Source organism: Antechinus flavipes, chromosome 6, assembly GCF_016432865.1.
Source record: "Antechinus flavipes isolate AdamAnt ecotype Samford, QLD, Australia chromosome 6, AdamAnt_v2, whole genome shotgun sequence".
Lineage (NCBI taxonomy): Eukaryota > Metazoa > Chordata > Mammalia > Dasyuromorphia > Dasyuridae > Antechinus > Antechinus flavipes.
In genome coordinates this window covers 27,221,691-27,236,484 of record NC_067403.1, presented here as the reverse complement: position 1 = coordinate 27,236,484, position 14,794 = coordinate 27,221,691, and the positions used below count along the sequence as shown (strand labels likewise).

General features: G+C 35.5%; 1 protein-coding gene across 6 annotated transcripts in view; it reads right to left on the bottom strand.

The window, feature by feature from the left end:
• The window catches only part of TBC1D1 (TBC1 domain family member 1), a 223,798-nt gene that overhangs the window by 196,434 nt on the left and 12,570 nt on the right, over nucleotides 1-14,794 (bottom strand). For all 6 annotated transcript variants that reach the window (XM_051965690.1, XM_051965689.1, XM_051965692.1 and 3 more), the window contains exon 2: nucleotides 4,205-4,723. In XM_051965690.1, the coding sequence (XP_051821650.1) occupies nucleotides 4,205-4,621 (417 nt within the window). In that variant the 5' untranslated portion in view covers nucleotides 4,622-4,723. The remainder of the gene's footprint in view (nucleotides 1-4,204; nucleotides 4,724-14,794) is intronic.

The following is a 14,794-nucleotide window of genomic DNA, read 5'->3' as shown; positions in this document are numbered from 1 at the left end:
TTTTTAAAGATATATAAATTTTTCTCCAATTTTATAATATTGTCAGTGATAAAATATGTTTCACTGTAACAAATTTTATTTTACCTACAACTTTTCAAAAATGTGTCACTTTTATAAATCAAGTGATATTCATGAGTAAAAATAATAAGAGCCAGCACTTATATCATACTCTAAGGTTTACAAAACCATTTAAAATGTAATTTCATTTGATCCTTATGATACATTCTGTGAGTTAGGTGCTATTATTATTATTCCCATTTTATAGATGAAGAAAATAAGGCTGAGAAAGGTTAAGTGACTGGCTCTGAATCACATAACTAGTAATAAAATTAGATCTTCCTGATTCCAAATTTAATGTTCTATCCATTGCATTGTCTCTTGACTCAGACCATTTCTGTAAGCTCTCTCTCTCCCCTCTCTACTTATAACACATGTCATGTCTCACGTAACATGAAATACATGATATTTCAGAAACACAACATCATTAAAAAGTTCTCTTCATAAAAAATAAGCAGCATGGAGGAATATCAAAGGAAGGCTAAAATCCCCGAACAACCATAAGATTGATGTATTTCAAAGAGCTTTTCTTAAGTATCTTGCTAAATGTATTCCAAAGAAATATCCTTAGATACAAATCAATTTTAAAGGTCAATTATAGATTTGATTCACTCCTTGAGTCTTTAATAAGAAAATTAGCAACTACTAATAGTAAAAAATATCTATAAAGCATTTGGTGACAATGAAATACCAGAGAGGTGATTTTTTATTATTATTAAGTAAATACCAACTTTTTTTTAAAGCGTTCCCCAAAAAAAATCTTCCATAAGACTGATGCTAATGAAGACCTCAGATTCATTATCCTGTATCAAAAATAAACCATGCAATCCTGTCTCATGGGCCTAAACTTCACAATAAATGCTTTAGAGTTCATGCAGTCCTGGACATTCTTTTTATAGATGAAAAATAGAATCCTTGCCAATCCTTGCACCAAGCAACTGAACTTCATCTTCCAGAGTGTTGATTACCTGACCCTGGGACACTGTTCCCTGTAATATTTCTCTGAGTCATACCCTCAAACCAAACGACACAATGAGTCAGGATGAGATTTGGGACTCTCAAAAGGGGTTTTATATAGAAAAACTACCCCATGCTTCCCTAGATATAGTTATCTCTATATCTACTATATATAAGATATATATTTTTTCATACATATTATATGTATATACTGTGTACATATATTCATATGTATAGAGACTCTGAAATTATCTTATATTCCGATCACTATAATAAAAAGTTGTGATAACTAAGAAGGAAATGCCTGAAGTAATCACATTTTGTAGACTGAATGTAGAAAAACAATAATATTGTAAAGATAATCAAATCTGAAAGACTTAAGAAATTTAATCAACCTCATGATCAACCACAGTTCCAAAAAACTCATGATGAACCAAGCTAGCCACATCCAGATAGAGTTTGATGGACTCAGAATGCAGATAGAAGCCTATTTTCTTTTTTGTTTTTCTTTCTTTCTTTCTTTCTTTTTTTTTCTTTTTTTTTTTTTTGTGGACATGATTAACACGGGCATTTGGCATGACTATATGTATTTGTAACAGATTTTGTTTTTCTTTCTTTTTCAATGGGCTGGGGGTGGGAAAAGGAGGGAGAAAATTCAAAACTGAATATAAAATTAAATTTAAAAATAATTTAAAAATAAAATAAAAAAAGACTAAATGCAGAATGCCAGAAAAATAAAAATGTCTGAAAATTAGACTCTTTGCTCTTCAGGCAAATCTTACTGAGAAAGGAAGGTGATTCATTCAGTATAATTTTTCTTTCCAGGATTTAACATATTAAAGAAAAATAGTCAACTGACAAACATGACTAATTAATAAGATATGCAGACGAATGTAAGACCTGTCAAAAATGATTATATAATTGGGTTTTATTTAAAAGGGATTTAAATATGAAGCAATATGGAAATTAATAAAATTATTGCCAAGTAAAACAAAGTAACAAGGAGAACAAAGTTCTTCAAGTAGGATCAAGACATGACAATGGTGTTAATCACATGTCCTAGAGATTTGAGAATATTCGAGGGTCGCAAGCATGGGCATAACGAAGCAAGAGGACGTATCTTGTATTAATCCTAAAAAAATAGATTATTCACAGAAAAATATCAGAGCAAAGAAATATGTTTCCCTTCAGCTTGGGTCAAGGCAAGCCAAGAGCCATTTATTAAACACTAGGTTCTTGGTCCCAAAAATTGGGTTCTGGAAACCCAGGTTTGGCTGAGAGTCAAGAACAAAATGAGCCAAAACTAAAGAAATATTTGGACAATTATAAGAAAACAAACAAACAAAAAAAAGATAGGCACTTACTCATGGAAGAGCAAAAAATGAAATCGGCCACAGAGATGGGGAGCAGAGGGAAGACAAGAAGTGTTTATAATAAATTTTACGTCACTTGATTCTCGCAGTAACCCTGCTTTTAGGGGCTATTATTATTATCTGGATTTTACAGTTGAGGAAACTGAGAAAAAAGAGGTTGTCAAGTGGCTAAGGTCACACAGTTAGTGTCTGAGACCAGATCTGAACTCCCGAAGGATCTATCCACAATCTATTATGTCCTTTGCTGATCCACTTTTTCAATTAGCATATAGTATGAAATAAATCATTTTAAATGAAATGTCAATGGTTATGTACATGGTATATCTCATAGCGTAAAATTAAATGGCTAAAGGAAAAAAGCTCCTCACTTTTAAAAGCACAGGGCAGAGATAGTGAGTGAGGAGGAACAACTGAGATCTCCATAAAATGAATCTCGGCCAACTCAGATGGACTTGGCCCCTCGCATGGCTAACCTTAGACAAAATTACCGGCTGTCGGCAGAAGAGCCCCCAGAGACCACCTAGAACAACCTTTACCTTCACAAGAATCCTCTCGACAATGTCTCCAATGAGGGATCATCCTGGGAGAAACCCAATCCCTTCATTTCAAAGAGCCATCAAGGGAAACAGTCCTGCCTAATGTCACGGCGGTGGTAAATGTCAGCGTTGAGAACCCAACCCAACCCTCGGATTCCCCGGCTCACGCTCTTCTCAGTCACCAAAATAACTCTCTTAGTAACCCTCAGGAGCTGGGCCCCGGGAGAGTCAAATAAAAATAATCTCTGAGGAGACTTTCTGCCCGGAGATCGTGGGAGGGGGTGCACTCCGAGGGATTCTGAGCAACGTTTGACCGGTTTTCCAAAGGGGAAAAATGGCTTCGGATACACTTTTGTGAATGAAGGATGTTTTATCCGGCACTTTCTGAAGTCCAGACGACTATCAAAACTACAATAACCCATCCTCTGTTTTTTTCTATTTCTATTGATCTTCACTGTTTTCTCTACCTATTTCTCCACTCAATCCCAGTCTCTCCCAGCCTCCTCCTCCTCTCTCGCTCCTGTCCTGACAAGCTCTTAAACGCCTCCTCCTTCTCCATTCCCTCTTCTCCTTTTGCCTGGAGCAGAAGCAATCTTTCCAGGTCACGCAGCTGATAAACGCAGAAAAGCATCAAATACAGGTTTCCCTTGTGTTCAGGTGCCACAAACAGAAGCACACATACTTACAGAGTTAAAATTCCCCAGCCCCAGTTAGACCCAAATTAACATGACGGGCCCACCTTAGGGCCCTCATCACCTGGCCCAGCCAGTCAAGCCCTGACTCAAGCCCCCTCTCTCTGCCCTGCCTTCTTCACCTACAGGGGATGGCCACCGGTCACCCTGGCTCTGGTCTTGCCATTGGACTTCAGTGACTCTGAAAGAGAGAGGGCGGCCGGTGACCGTACAATTCTACCTCCCTGAAGTATGATTAATTCACAAGATGTCATTGGTCCTCACTGAAAAGCAAAGGATGAACCACAGGGACAGACTGAAATCCAGACCCACCAACCACCAGCTGCCTTCCAAACAACCCAAGAAAAATGGGGAAACTCCACAATTAGGGAAGGCTTCCCCCGGGGGAGCTCCGATGGCCTGAACTCATAAAATGATACTCTTTTGTAAATAAGAAATTTGAGACAATAATACAAATGTCAACTGCCCAAAGGAGCCACACGTGGGCAAATACCCGGCTGCCTCCTTTCGGGTCAGATCCATCCTTAGAGAGTTTATGAAAATTCCCATACAACCCACCGAGGGCGGACCTCCCTCCACCTCCGCTTACTTTGGTTTGATCATCAGCCTTGAAAACGTAGCAGATGCTCTGCTGACTCGCCGCATCTTCCTTAATCAGACAAGCAAAGTAACTTGGGTCCTGGCTGTTATGAATCAGTTTGTGGACCTGTTGGGGCTTATATTCAAAAATGCTGGAACAGATCAGCGGGTCCCACTGCTGACTCTTCCCTGGGTCGGGCTCACACTTCAGGAAGGCAGGAGAGACACAGAGCCGGACCTGACTGGCCACAGGCTCCTTTTTGGGGCGCTCCGTACTGAATCTTCGGACCTCTGCTACTACCCAGGGCAACATGGGCATGGTGGTCAGAGAATGGACGGGCAACGAGCCCACCAGCTGGAGGCTGAAGTCCACCGAGATCTCACTGGGAAATGCGTATTTCTTGGCTGTAAATGTTATGGGCTCCATCTTGGAAACTGAGAAGAGTCCCCACTGGATTTTTACTTCAGATGAAGTAATCTTTTTTCTTTTTCCTTTTTAAAGCAAATCTTTTACTTCTGACACAGAACTCTGAAAAGAAAGAGATAACGACAATTTCATAATCATATAGAACTTCCTTGTTTTGTGGAGTCATTTTTCAGTCACGAAATGTAGACATGACCCCATTTGGGTTTTTCTTGGAAAAGATACCAGAATGGTTTGCTATTTCCCTCTCCAACAGAATTGAAGTCTAAAGTTAAGTTAACACAAAGAGTTAAATGCTGGACTAAATCAATCTCAGAAGAAAAGACTCCTCAAAAGTACAGATGTCAAAATCTATGCCGATGATCTGGGTGGTACAGTGAATAGAACATCAGGCCTGGAGTTGGGAACATCTGAATTCAGAGCCTGCCCCAAATACTTGCTCGCTGTGACCCTGGGCAAGTGATTCAGTTGCTTCAAATGGGAATATACTGGAGAAGAAAATGGCAAACCACATTCTCTTTACCAAGAAAACCCCAAATGAGGTCGTGTAGAATCAGACATAACTGAACAACGAGGTTACAAAACACCACTGGACAAGGCCATTGTAAAGATTCTAGCATAAAAGCCATCACCAAAGAGAAACATAATAATAAAATAATTTGGTGATTTGCCTGAAAGTCTTTAATTCACAGCATCCCAGGTTTGGGTCTGGAAGAAATCCAGGAAGCCCCCAAGTTTAACCTCTTCCTTTTTCAGATGAGGAAACTAAGATCAAGCAAGATAAGCTAAAGTGAATGTGGATGTTATCATAAAATTTTTCACCAGGCTGCTATTAACACAAGGAATTAGGACCAAGGTCAGATGGGTGGTAAGCTTCTGAGCTAGGACTTAAACTTGGGTCTTTCTTCCTCCAAGCTCAGCACTCTACTCCCTTTGCCACCTAATTAAACTGTATTTTCAAAAATAAAAATTAAAAGCATGCACACTCAATATTGTTATGATTTAAAATTTTAAAACCCAGAAAAATGGTTATTTACTCAGAGAAGAAATATTGTTTTATCCATGAATTAATAAACTAATTTTGAGACATAGTTTAAGGAAATAAGTGACTGAAGAATCTTTAGGCACATTAAAAATAATCCTCTGAAATCTCTTTTTCTCAAAAGATATACATTCAAATACCTATTTCTCTGAAATTTGGATTTGAAATTTGGTCCTAGTGTTGTGTACTTCCATAAAAATAAATATCCATCATATGTGGCTATTTTATATTTATACACCTATTCATAAATGTGTATATGTCAGTATTTCAATGGCTATATTTTATTTCATTACTCCTTGGTACTTATGCCACATCAGTAAGTGAAGTCCCTCCAATTTATGGGAGCAGTCAAGAACTCCAATAAGCTCCATGTAAGAAATGGGCCCAAGAGAGCCATCTCTTCATTTCCCACCTAGTTCTGAAGGCTTTTGGATTTCAGTGGATTTCTCCATCATGTCCCGGTGCTGAGTATCTTCTCCCCACAACTCCCTTTCAGTTTCCTTTTTTTGTGTTGTATTTCTCTATTAGATTGGAAGCATATTGAGGGCAAGAACAATCTCTTTTGCATCTGTATCCCCACTTAGCACAATTCTTGACATGTAAACTTAATATATGTTTATTGGCTGACTAGTCGACTGAGTAAAAACCCTCTACAACTTTGCAGATAATTTTCAACGTAAATAAATAAATAAATAAATGTGTTCCTTGGCAGCCAACCTAGCACCAATCCTTTCCAAACTGAGTTCAGTTGGTCCTCAGACAAGAGACATACAGTTCTACCAGACCTGTACTCAAAGCCATTCCAGCTTCCTAGAAAATGCCCAAGCTTGCATGCCGCCGGCATGGCGTGGAAAGCCCAGGGTCACCCCCACACACAGAGATGAGACAGCAGAAGGGAATGTTGATGGAGGAGTTAGAATACATTTCAAGTAGAATTTTAATTAAAAAATCTGATGATAACATCCACATTTAATTTAGATATCTGATAACATAATTCAAGTTTTTTGTTTGTTTTACATTTGGGCATTGCTATTCTTGGAGATTTTACAAAAGCCATTTTCAAACATCTAATTCTCTTTAAAAAAAAAAAAGCTGTATTTTTTTTTTTTCATTCAGATGACAAGACCCATGAAATATCTGGCTCAATTTTCGTTTCTGTAACTAAATCTATTTTAAAGTTTTAATCTGTTGACAGTTGCTAATCCCAAGATTGGGGAAGAGGAATGTCCTAGATTATTACAAAGGATATTAATGCAATGATGAAACATGTTCCCCATCTCCTGACAGTGAGGTGATAGACTCCAAGTGCAGATTGAAAAAGATATTTTTGAACACGGCCAATGAGAGAATGTATTTTGTTGGACTATCCATATTAGTTACAAGGATTTTTTGTTTGCTTGTTTGTTTGTTTTTTATGGGAGGAAAAGAAAATAGATTGTCGTTTGTTGAAAAAAATTAATTTTTAAAAAAGGACATTAATTAAATAATTCATCCATTCAACAAATATTATAAAATTCTAGCAAGTATTATAGCATGGTTTTAAACATGATAGTAATAGGCACAATAAACTACTTTCCATTTTCTTGTAATCTGATCAACTATTCAAAGTAGGTCTATACTAGGATTTCTTAAACTTTTCCCACTTATGAACCCTTTTTGCCCAAGAAATTTTTACATAATCCAGGAATATAGGTATATAAAATAGGTATACAAATTAAAAATTTGCTAATAACAAATTATAATTTTGGAACCTCTAATTCAGTTATAGGACCCCATGTAGGGTCACAACCCACAGTTTAAGAAGCTTTGGTCTATATCATACTAATATAACTAACAAATTCAATTAATTCAGTCACAGGGAAAACCAATTGCAAATAAAAGAAGTATTTAACTTACTCAAGTTTTCAGCTTTCTAACAGTTATAGTAACAATCTTAGTTTTACAAGTTAAAATTTTAAATTCTAAGGAAATCCATAGAAGATTTATAGCCTCAACAGAAGAAATATAGCTGTCAATACCTCGGCAAAATCTTTGGCAGGAAAGCAAAAATGCTGGTAATCCTACTAATTCAAGATTTATGACCATTCCAACTAGGCTGAAATTTACTTTTGCATCTTTGAAAAAACCTTTGACTAAAGCAGATAAAGCATAAATGATAAAACTAGGGAACTATCCAGCTTGCTAAGGAAAACTAAATATTTTTAAGTATTTAGCAGAATCTTAGATACAGTACACATTGGCCTATGAGCAATTTAGATATATTTTCAGTTAATTCTTACCCAGTCACTACAGCAGTTTTCATCAACATTATATTAGTTCTTACTTCTGTTAACACAATTTAACTTAAAGCTACCATATATTTGAAGGAAATACCCACCAAATCCTCATTTTTAGCTAAGCAAAGAAACCTATGAGATGTTTGAGGTCTTATTGGGAAGATAAGATACAGGTACATGAAACAACTATAGAAATACCCTATTTTTTGTTTGAAACTATATCTCTAATTTCATCAATTAAAGTAGCTCCAAGTGAGGAATTTTCTCTAACAATCAGTTTATACAACCGCCTGAGAATATTGAGATGTTAAATAATTTACCCAGGAACCCAAGGCCAGCTTTTGTCAGAAGTAGGGCTTGGATTCAGGTTTACTTTAAGACCAGAAGCTGCCTCTCCTTGACCTGACCAATTAATATATATATTATAACAGCCTCACCTTAAGACAAGATTCCCTCTTATACATTCAACTGGCCAAAGACCAAGCAAGTTCTGCTCTTTGCTTTTTACTCATCTGCACAGGTGTAGCTTATGGCTCCTACCCTCAGCCTGAAGGCTGTTTCCTAAAGTAGCATCACAGCTAGGTCTTACCAAGGGTTTAATTAACTACTTTGATAAAGCCAGGTTTCCTCCCCTTGTGCAGATCACATCCTCCTACAAGTCTTCTCAGCCTATGCAATTTTTTTTATGCGACTTTCCATAAATTCTCCACATCCAATGGTTCTTTCATTATCTCAGTGCTATCACTACGATACTCAAGCTTTTATTCTCACCATCATAACTAGTCCTTCTCTCTTTCTGGTGCTAACTCTCCATCAAAACATTTTATGAGAAATATGCATCACGGATACCATGCTGCAGGCTACATAAATCCAACCAGTCTCTTCCCATTGTCCCTTGTGTTCCTTATAATTTTGATATTTCTGAGAGTGGTGTTTTGTGATAATGAGGAGAATCTTAGTGTCAAAGAGTCAAGCTTTGGCAGCAATAAGTAGTTAAAGCTCACTGAAAACTCTTGATAAAAAGGTATCCTGCCCACTAGTTATTACCAGTATAACTTTCCACAAGTTGTCCTTTCTACATCTCCATTTCCTAACACATGAAGCAGGATAGTTTGAATAAATATTTTCTAAGGTCTCATCAAGTTCTAAATACTAAGGTCCTATCAATTTCCTAAACACAAGCCATCCTGTGCTATTAAATAACTGGAGGCTCAGCTCATTGTCCAAGAGACAGAGAGAGACAGAAATCCATGGATTAACCACATCCTGACTTCATAGTGTGGAACAGAACCGGTTTTAACCCATTTCACATTTCCAAAGGGGATAGATAAATCAGTCTCTCTCCCAGAATATTTTGTACAATTTTAGGGTTTGATGAACAATTTCATTTGCAAATGGGAATGTTTGAAGAGTCTGGTGGGAGAATATGCTTCTCTTTGGCTTCTATCATAGGACATCTTCTGCGATATTAGCACACATCTTCCATGAGCATGTGTCTCCCTATTTTATGCCCCATTTGATTTTAATACTCAGTGGGATCAGTGAGCAAAGTTATCATCACAATCACATCCATCAAAAACATTTATATGACTGTAGCTTTTTCTGTCTAAAGCCTTTAGAGGCTCTATTTTGTTACCCAAGTCAGATGCTTTTTTACAAAATTGGCAACCAATAAGTACAGCAGGATTTTATATTTTCTAAACTTTTGAGTCAGCTGCTAAATTGTAAAGATAAGATCTCCTATAGGAATTCCTCTCTGAAAATGTTTTATTCTGATACTCTTGAAGCTAAAACTGCAAATAACTAACTACAAGGTATAGTACATTATATAACTAATTCTAAGTCATTACATAGTAACTAATTACATATGTAGGTAAAATAACAATATATTCAAACAGCTAATTATGCATTGTATTACAGTAACTAATTGCTATTAACTATGTAATAACTATGTAAATAAGAAATTATAGATGTAAAAATTCTGTTGTTTTAATTAATTATATATAAATGACTATAAGTTATTCTGCTATGATAATTATGTGCAAATGAAATAACTATATATTTAAATAATGATAATAACTAACAACTATTATGTGTAATAACTTTAGGTAAATAAGTAATTATATACTAAAAATTCTGTTACGCTTTAATTAATTATATATAAATAAGTGACTATAAATTATTCCAGTATGATACTATGTGCAAATAAAATAACCATATAGTGAAATAATTAAGTTATATCCTACAAGTATCTGTAAGTTATTTTGTGAATAATAACTAAGTATATTATTATGTTATAATTAATTATATATAACCAGTCTCATAAAGATCTTATAGATCTGAGATATGGATTAATAGTTGGTGCTGGAAAGCAATTTTTAGTGAAAGAAAAAAATACCTACTGTGTGATTATTTTTCTTTAAAAATCTTTTTTTTCTCTTATTTCATCTATATTGTATAGTGATCTCTAATTATTTTGAAATTGGGCTGCTTTCTGGCCCAGGTTTCCTCTATATATATTTGGTTGGAAACTGTCATTGCTTCTGACATCTTAAGAGTAATTGTGTGTACACTGGGTAAGAAAAAAATGTGGTGTTTCAACTATTAATGCATATGAGAACCCTACAGAAATGCCAATAGTCCTAAACCATGGTGTGGCTGTCTGTTGGCCTCCTACTTTCATCTCTACTCTGGTTAAACTATATTTGATAGCAATATCTCATCAGGCTTTTTTTCTCCTCAGCTATCCAGGGAGAAGAGACAATCTTTTATTCTTCTGCTCTATAGTGTTCTGCAAGTGAGTTTATACCCAGATGTTGCCCTTGGTTACCACATCTCTTGGTTTGGCAATGAGATTAAGGCAACAGTTTCTGGAATCTCCTGTGAAAACTTTTAAATTATTAACTTCTCAAAGAAGTTTCTGCACAAAGTTGTACTTTGATGTTTCATTGTGGTGTGGTGATGACCAGGAAGGCTCTATCATACTAGCAAAGTTCTATATATGATCTTGGGAACAGCTAAGTATGGAGAAGATCCTTACCAGAAGGTCAGCCATCTGATTAAGTCTTTGGCCATGGCAACACATAAAACAAAGGAAAATATGAAATGGTTCACAGTACTGTGTGGTCCTCTTGCATTTCTGCAGCAGCAGAGATAGAATGGCCCAAAAAAAGGGAGAGAGGAGCGAAGAATTACACAGTATTTAGATTCTCTATCCTCATTAATTTGGTCACTAGCACTCTAAATGTAAAAGCTGAGTCTGATGACCAACAAGTCCTCCTTCTAGAGGAGCTGAATCCTCTCAGTTTTGATGCTCCTTCTATGAATAAAACCAAGAAAGAGTAAATGGAAAGATGGCTTGGAAAGCCAAAGAAAAGAATAGACAAAATCGCCTTTATCGTATGATTTTAATGAAAAGATGAGAATAGGTAAGAAAGGCAAGAACTATATAGAAAACATCAAAACTGATACCAGTTTTTAAAAAGGCAATCAGTGGGACAAATTAGGTACTCATTAAATAAGAGCAAATGCATATGGTAGCATAATGTTCAATAAACCCAAAGGATCCTCACTAGCTAGGCAATAACTTACTAGCCAACTAGCCAATTACTGGACAATTGGAAAGCATCCTGACAGAAAGTGGGTTTAGAATGACATCTCACACAGTACACCCTAATCAGTTCCAATGGATATACCAGGTTACCTCACAAACAAATGGAAGGAGATATGTATTATAATTTCAGATAGGATAAGAGTATGTGATGAACAAAGAATAGAAAGATCACAGATGATAAAATGGATAATTTTGATTAAATTTTATAAATTTTTGCACACACACAAAAAAATTTAAGTTAAAACTAGAAAGGAAACAGTTAAGGGGAGGGGGGAAATCACAACTAGAGAAATGCAAATTAAATAAACTCTATGAGATTGCAGTTCATCAGACTGGCAAAGATGACAAAAAGCTTGGTAGGGCTACGAATTAATCCAAGTCATCGGGAAAACAATTTGGAGCTATTCCTTAGAAGTTACCCAATTGCATATACCTTCTGACCCATCAATACTATTCTTATATCCCAAAGAGATCAAAGAAATAGGAAAAGATCCTATTTATAATAGATCTTTTCATAGCAAAATACTGAAAAGAAAATGCAATCAAGAAAGAAAGCAGAAACCTACCTGGGAAACAATTTTTATAACAAATATCTCTAATAAAGGTTTCATTTCTCAAATATGTAGAGAATTGATTCAAATTTATCAGATTACAAATCATTCCGTAATTGATAAATGGTCAAAGAATATGAACAAGAGGTTTTCAGATGAAGGAATCAAAGCTATCTATAGTTATATGAAAAATGATCAGAGAAATTCAAGTTAAAACAATTCTGAGGTACCACCTCATACCTCTCTTATTGGCTAATCTGACAGAAAAGGAAAATGATAAATGTTGGAGAAGATGTGGGAAAAGTGGAACCAGTAGACATTTAGATAGAGGTGTGAACTAATTCAACTAATCTGGAGAGCAATTTGGAACTCCGATCAAAGAGCATATCCTTGGATCCAGCAATATCCCAAAAAGATTTTAAAAGGGGGAGGAGGAGGACCCATCTGTTCAAAAATAGCTGTAGCAGTCTTTTTTGTGGTGGCAAAGGAACTGAGAGAATATCTACCAATTGAGGAATGGTTGAACAAACTGTAGTTTGTGATTGTAATGGAATATTACTGCGCTATAAGAAATGATGAGCAGGATGATTACAGAAAAACCTGAAAAGACTTATATGAACTGATGTAAAGTGAAGTGAGCAGAATCAGGAGAACACTGTACACGGTAACAACACTAAGATGATCAGCTGTGAATGACTTAGCCATTCTCAGTGATACGACGATATAAGATAATTCCAAATTCCATCATGAAAAATGCTAACTACCTCCAATGAGGGAATCGATGGAGTCAGAATGCAGACCAAACATCTATTTTTCACTTTCTTTTTTCAGTTTTTCCCCCTATGAGTCTGTCTTCTTTTCCAAAAGCACTAATGCATTTTGCATGATTGAACATATATAATTTATGTCAAATTGTTTACTGTCCCAGGAAAGGTCTCCTCCCAGGGAAGAGAAAAAATTTGGAACTCAACATTTTTTCAATGTTAAAAATTGTCTTTACATGTAACTGGGGAAAATATTTTTTTAATTGAAAGCAAAGGGAATCCCCATTAATTGGGGATTGTTGAGTAAATAATGGTATACATATATAATGGAATATTATTGCATCATAAGAAATGACTAAAGGGAAAGTTTCTGAGAATTTTATGAATGGATACAAATTAAGGCAATAACCAATAGAAAAATTTATACAATTACAACTATATTGTAAATGAAATGAATTTTAAAAGACTTAAGAATTCTCTGACCAGTTCAAGGATCATTTATCCTTCTACAGGATAGATATGAAAAAACCTTCCCAGTTCCTGGGAGAGGCGATTTACTCAAAATACAAAATGACACATACATTTTTGGACATGGGTAGTATGTGAATTTATTTTGCTTAACAATAGTTATTTCTTCCAAGAATTTTGTTTCTCTTTTTCAATTGTGGGAAGGATTTTTAGTTTGGTTGGTTGATTGTTTCTAGTTTTTATGAGGAAGAAAAAGGGATCAACAGTAGTATTGCCTAAAAAAAGGAAAAGAAAATAACAAGGGCAATTAAATTTTTTAATGAGAAAAAAGTTATAGACAACTATAAGCAGAACACCTTATAATATACTTTAAAAATAAATTTTAAGTAGACATTCATAGTTTTATATGCGATCACTTTTTTCAGGTCTACTTTGTATGTGGAAATGCTCAATTTTGAGCATTTTGGGGGTTTCACAAGCAATATTCTCCAAAGGACTTCAAGTTTATCACTGTGGAGCTGACTGAAAAATAGAAAGAAGAAAAGCTACTTTGTTTAGTGTTCTTTAAATATGAAAAGCTTTTGCAGAGAAAAATGTTATCTTAAAAGCTCTCTTCCAATACAGTATCTCCCAGTCTTACATCAACATTACTTCAGCTTTTTTGGAAAATATAGAAACAGAAATAGTCTTATTTAGTAATGCACCGACCATAAAAATCAGGTAAAGCATAAAAGGCAAACACTTGTCAATGTGATTCATTACTATGATGAGAGGGAAAGAAGGGAACAAGCATTAATTGCACAATTATGATATTCTAGGCACTATACTGTTTTCCTCCAAATACGATTTGATCTTTTCCACAACCCTGGAAGGTATGTGCTATTGTTGCTCCCATTTTAGCATTAGGTATACTGAGGAAAACAGATTTCATGATTTTCCTGGGACCATACTGTCAGTAAATATAAGAGATTTCAAACTCATGTCTTCCTTTCTTTCCAGGCCACTGTCCCTTCTAGCTGCCTCTGGCAGAGATCCAGTCCATAGTCTATGTTAATAAGAAATTTCTTGTGGGAAGTGAGATCTTCCAGATGCTGCTGTTTGCAGATGACATTATATGGGTTGCATTAAGGACTGGAATATTGCAGAACCTCCTGGAAGCCATCTAAAACCACTCAAAGGATTTGAAAAATCAAGTGGGTAAAGAACATCTATTACCAAGATTATTACACAGAGTTGGAGGAAAAATGGCTAGCATTTACCCATCAGTATATCTGGGTCAGACAGTACAGAGGACAAGTTGAAGCTAAAAATTAAACTAGAGAAAAATGAGTTGCGATATCTTTAGGAAATTGCAGAGTTCTTTTAATGGCCCCAAATTTTCCTGGGAAACAAAGATCTATCCTTTTAATACAAATATCTTGTTTGTGACTGTTTGACTGCAAGATATGGAACACAACAGTAT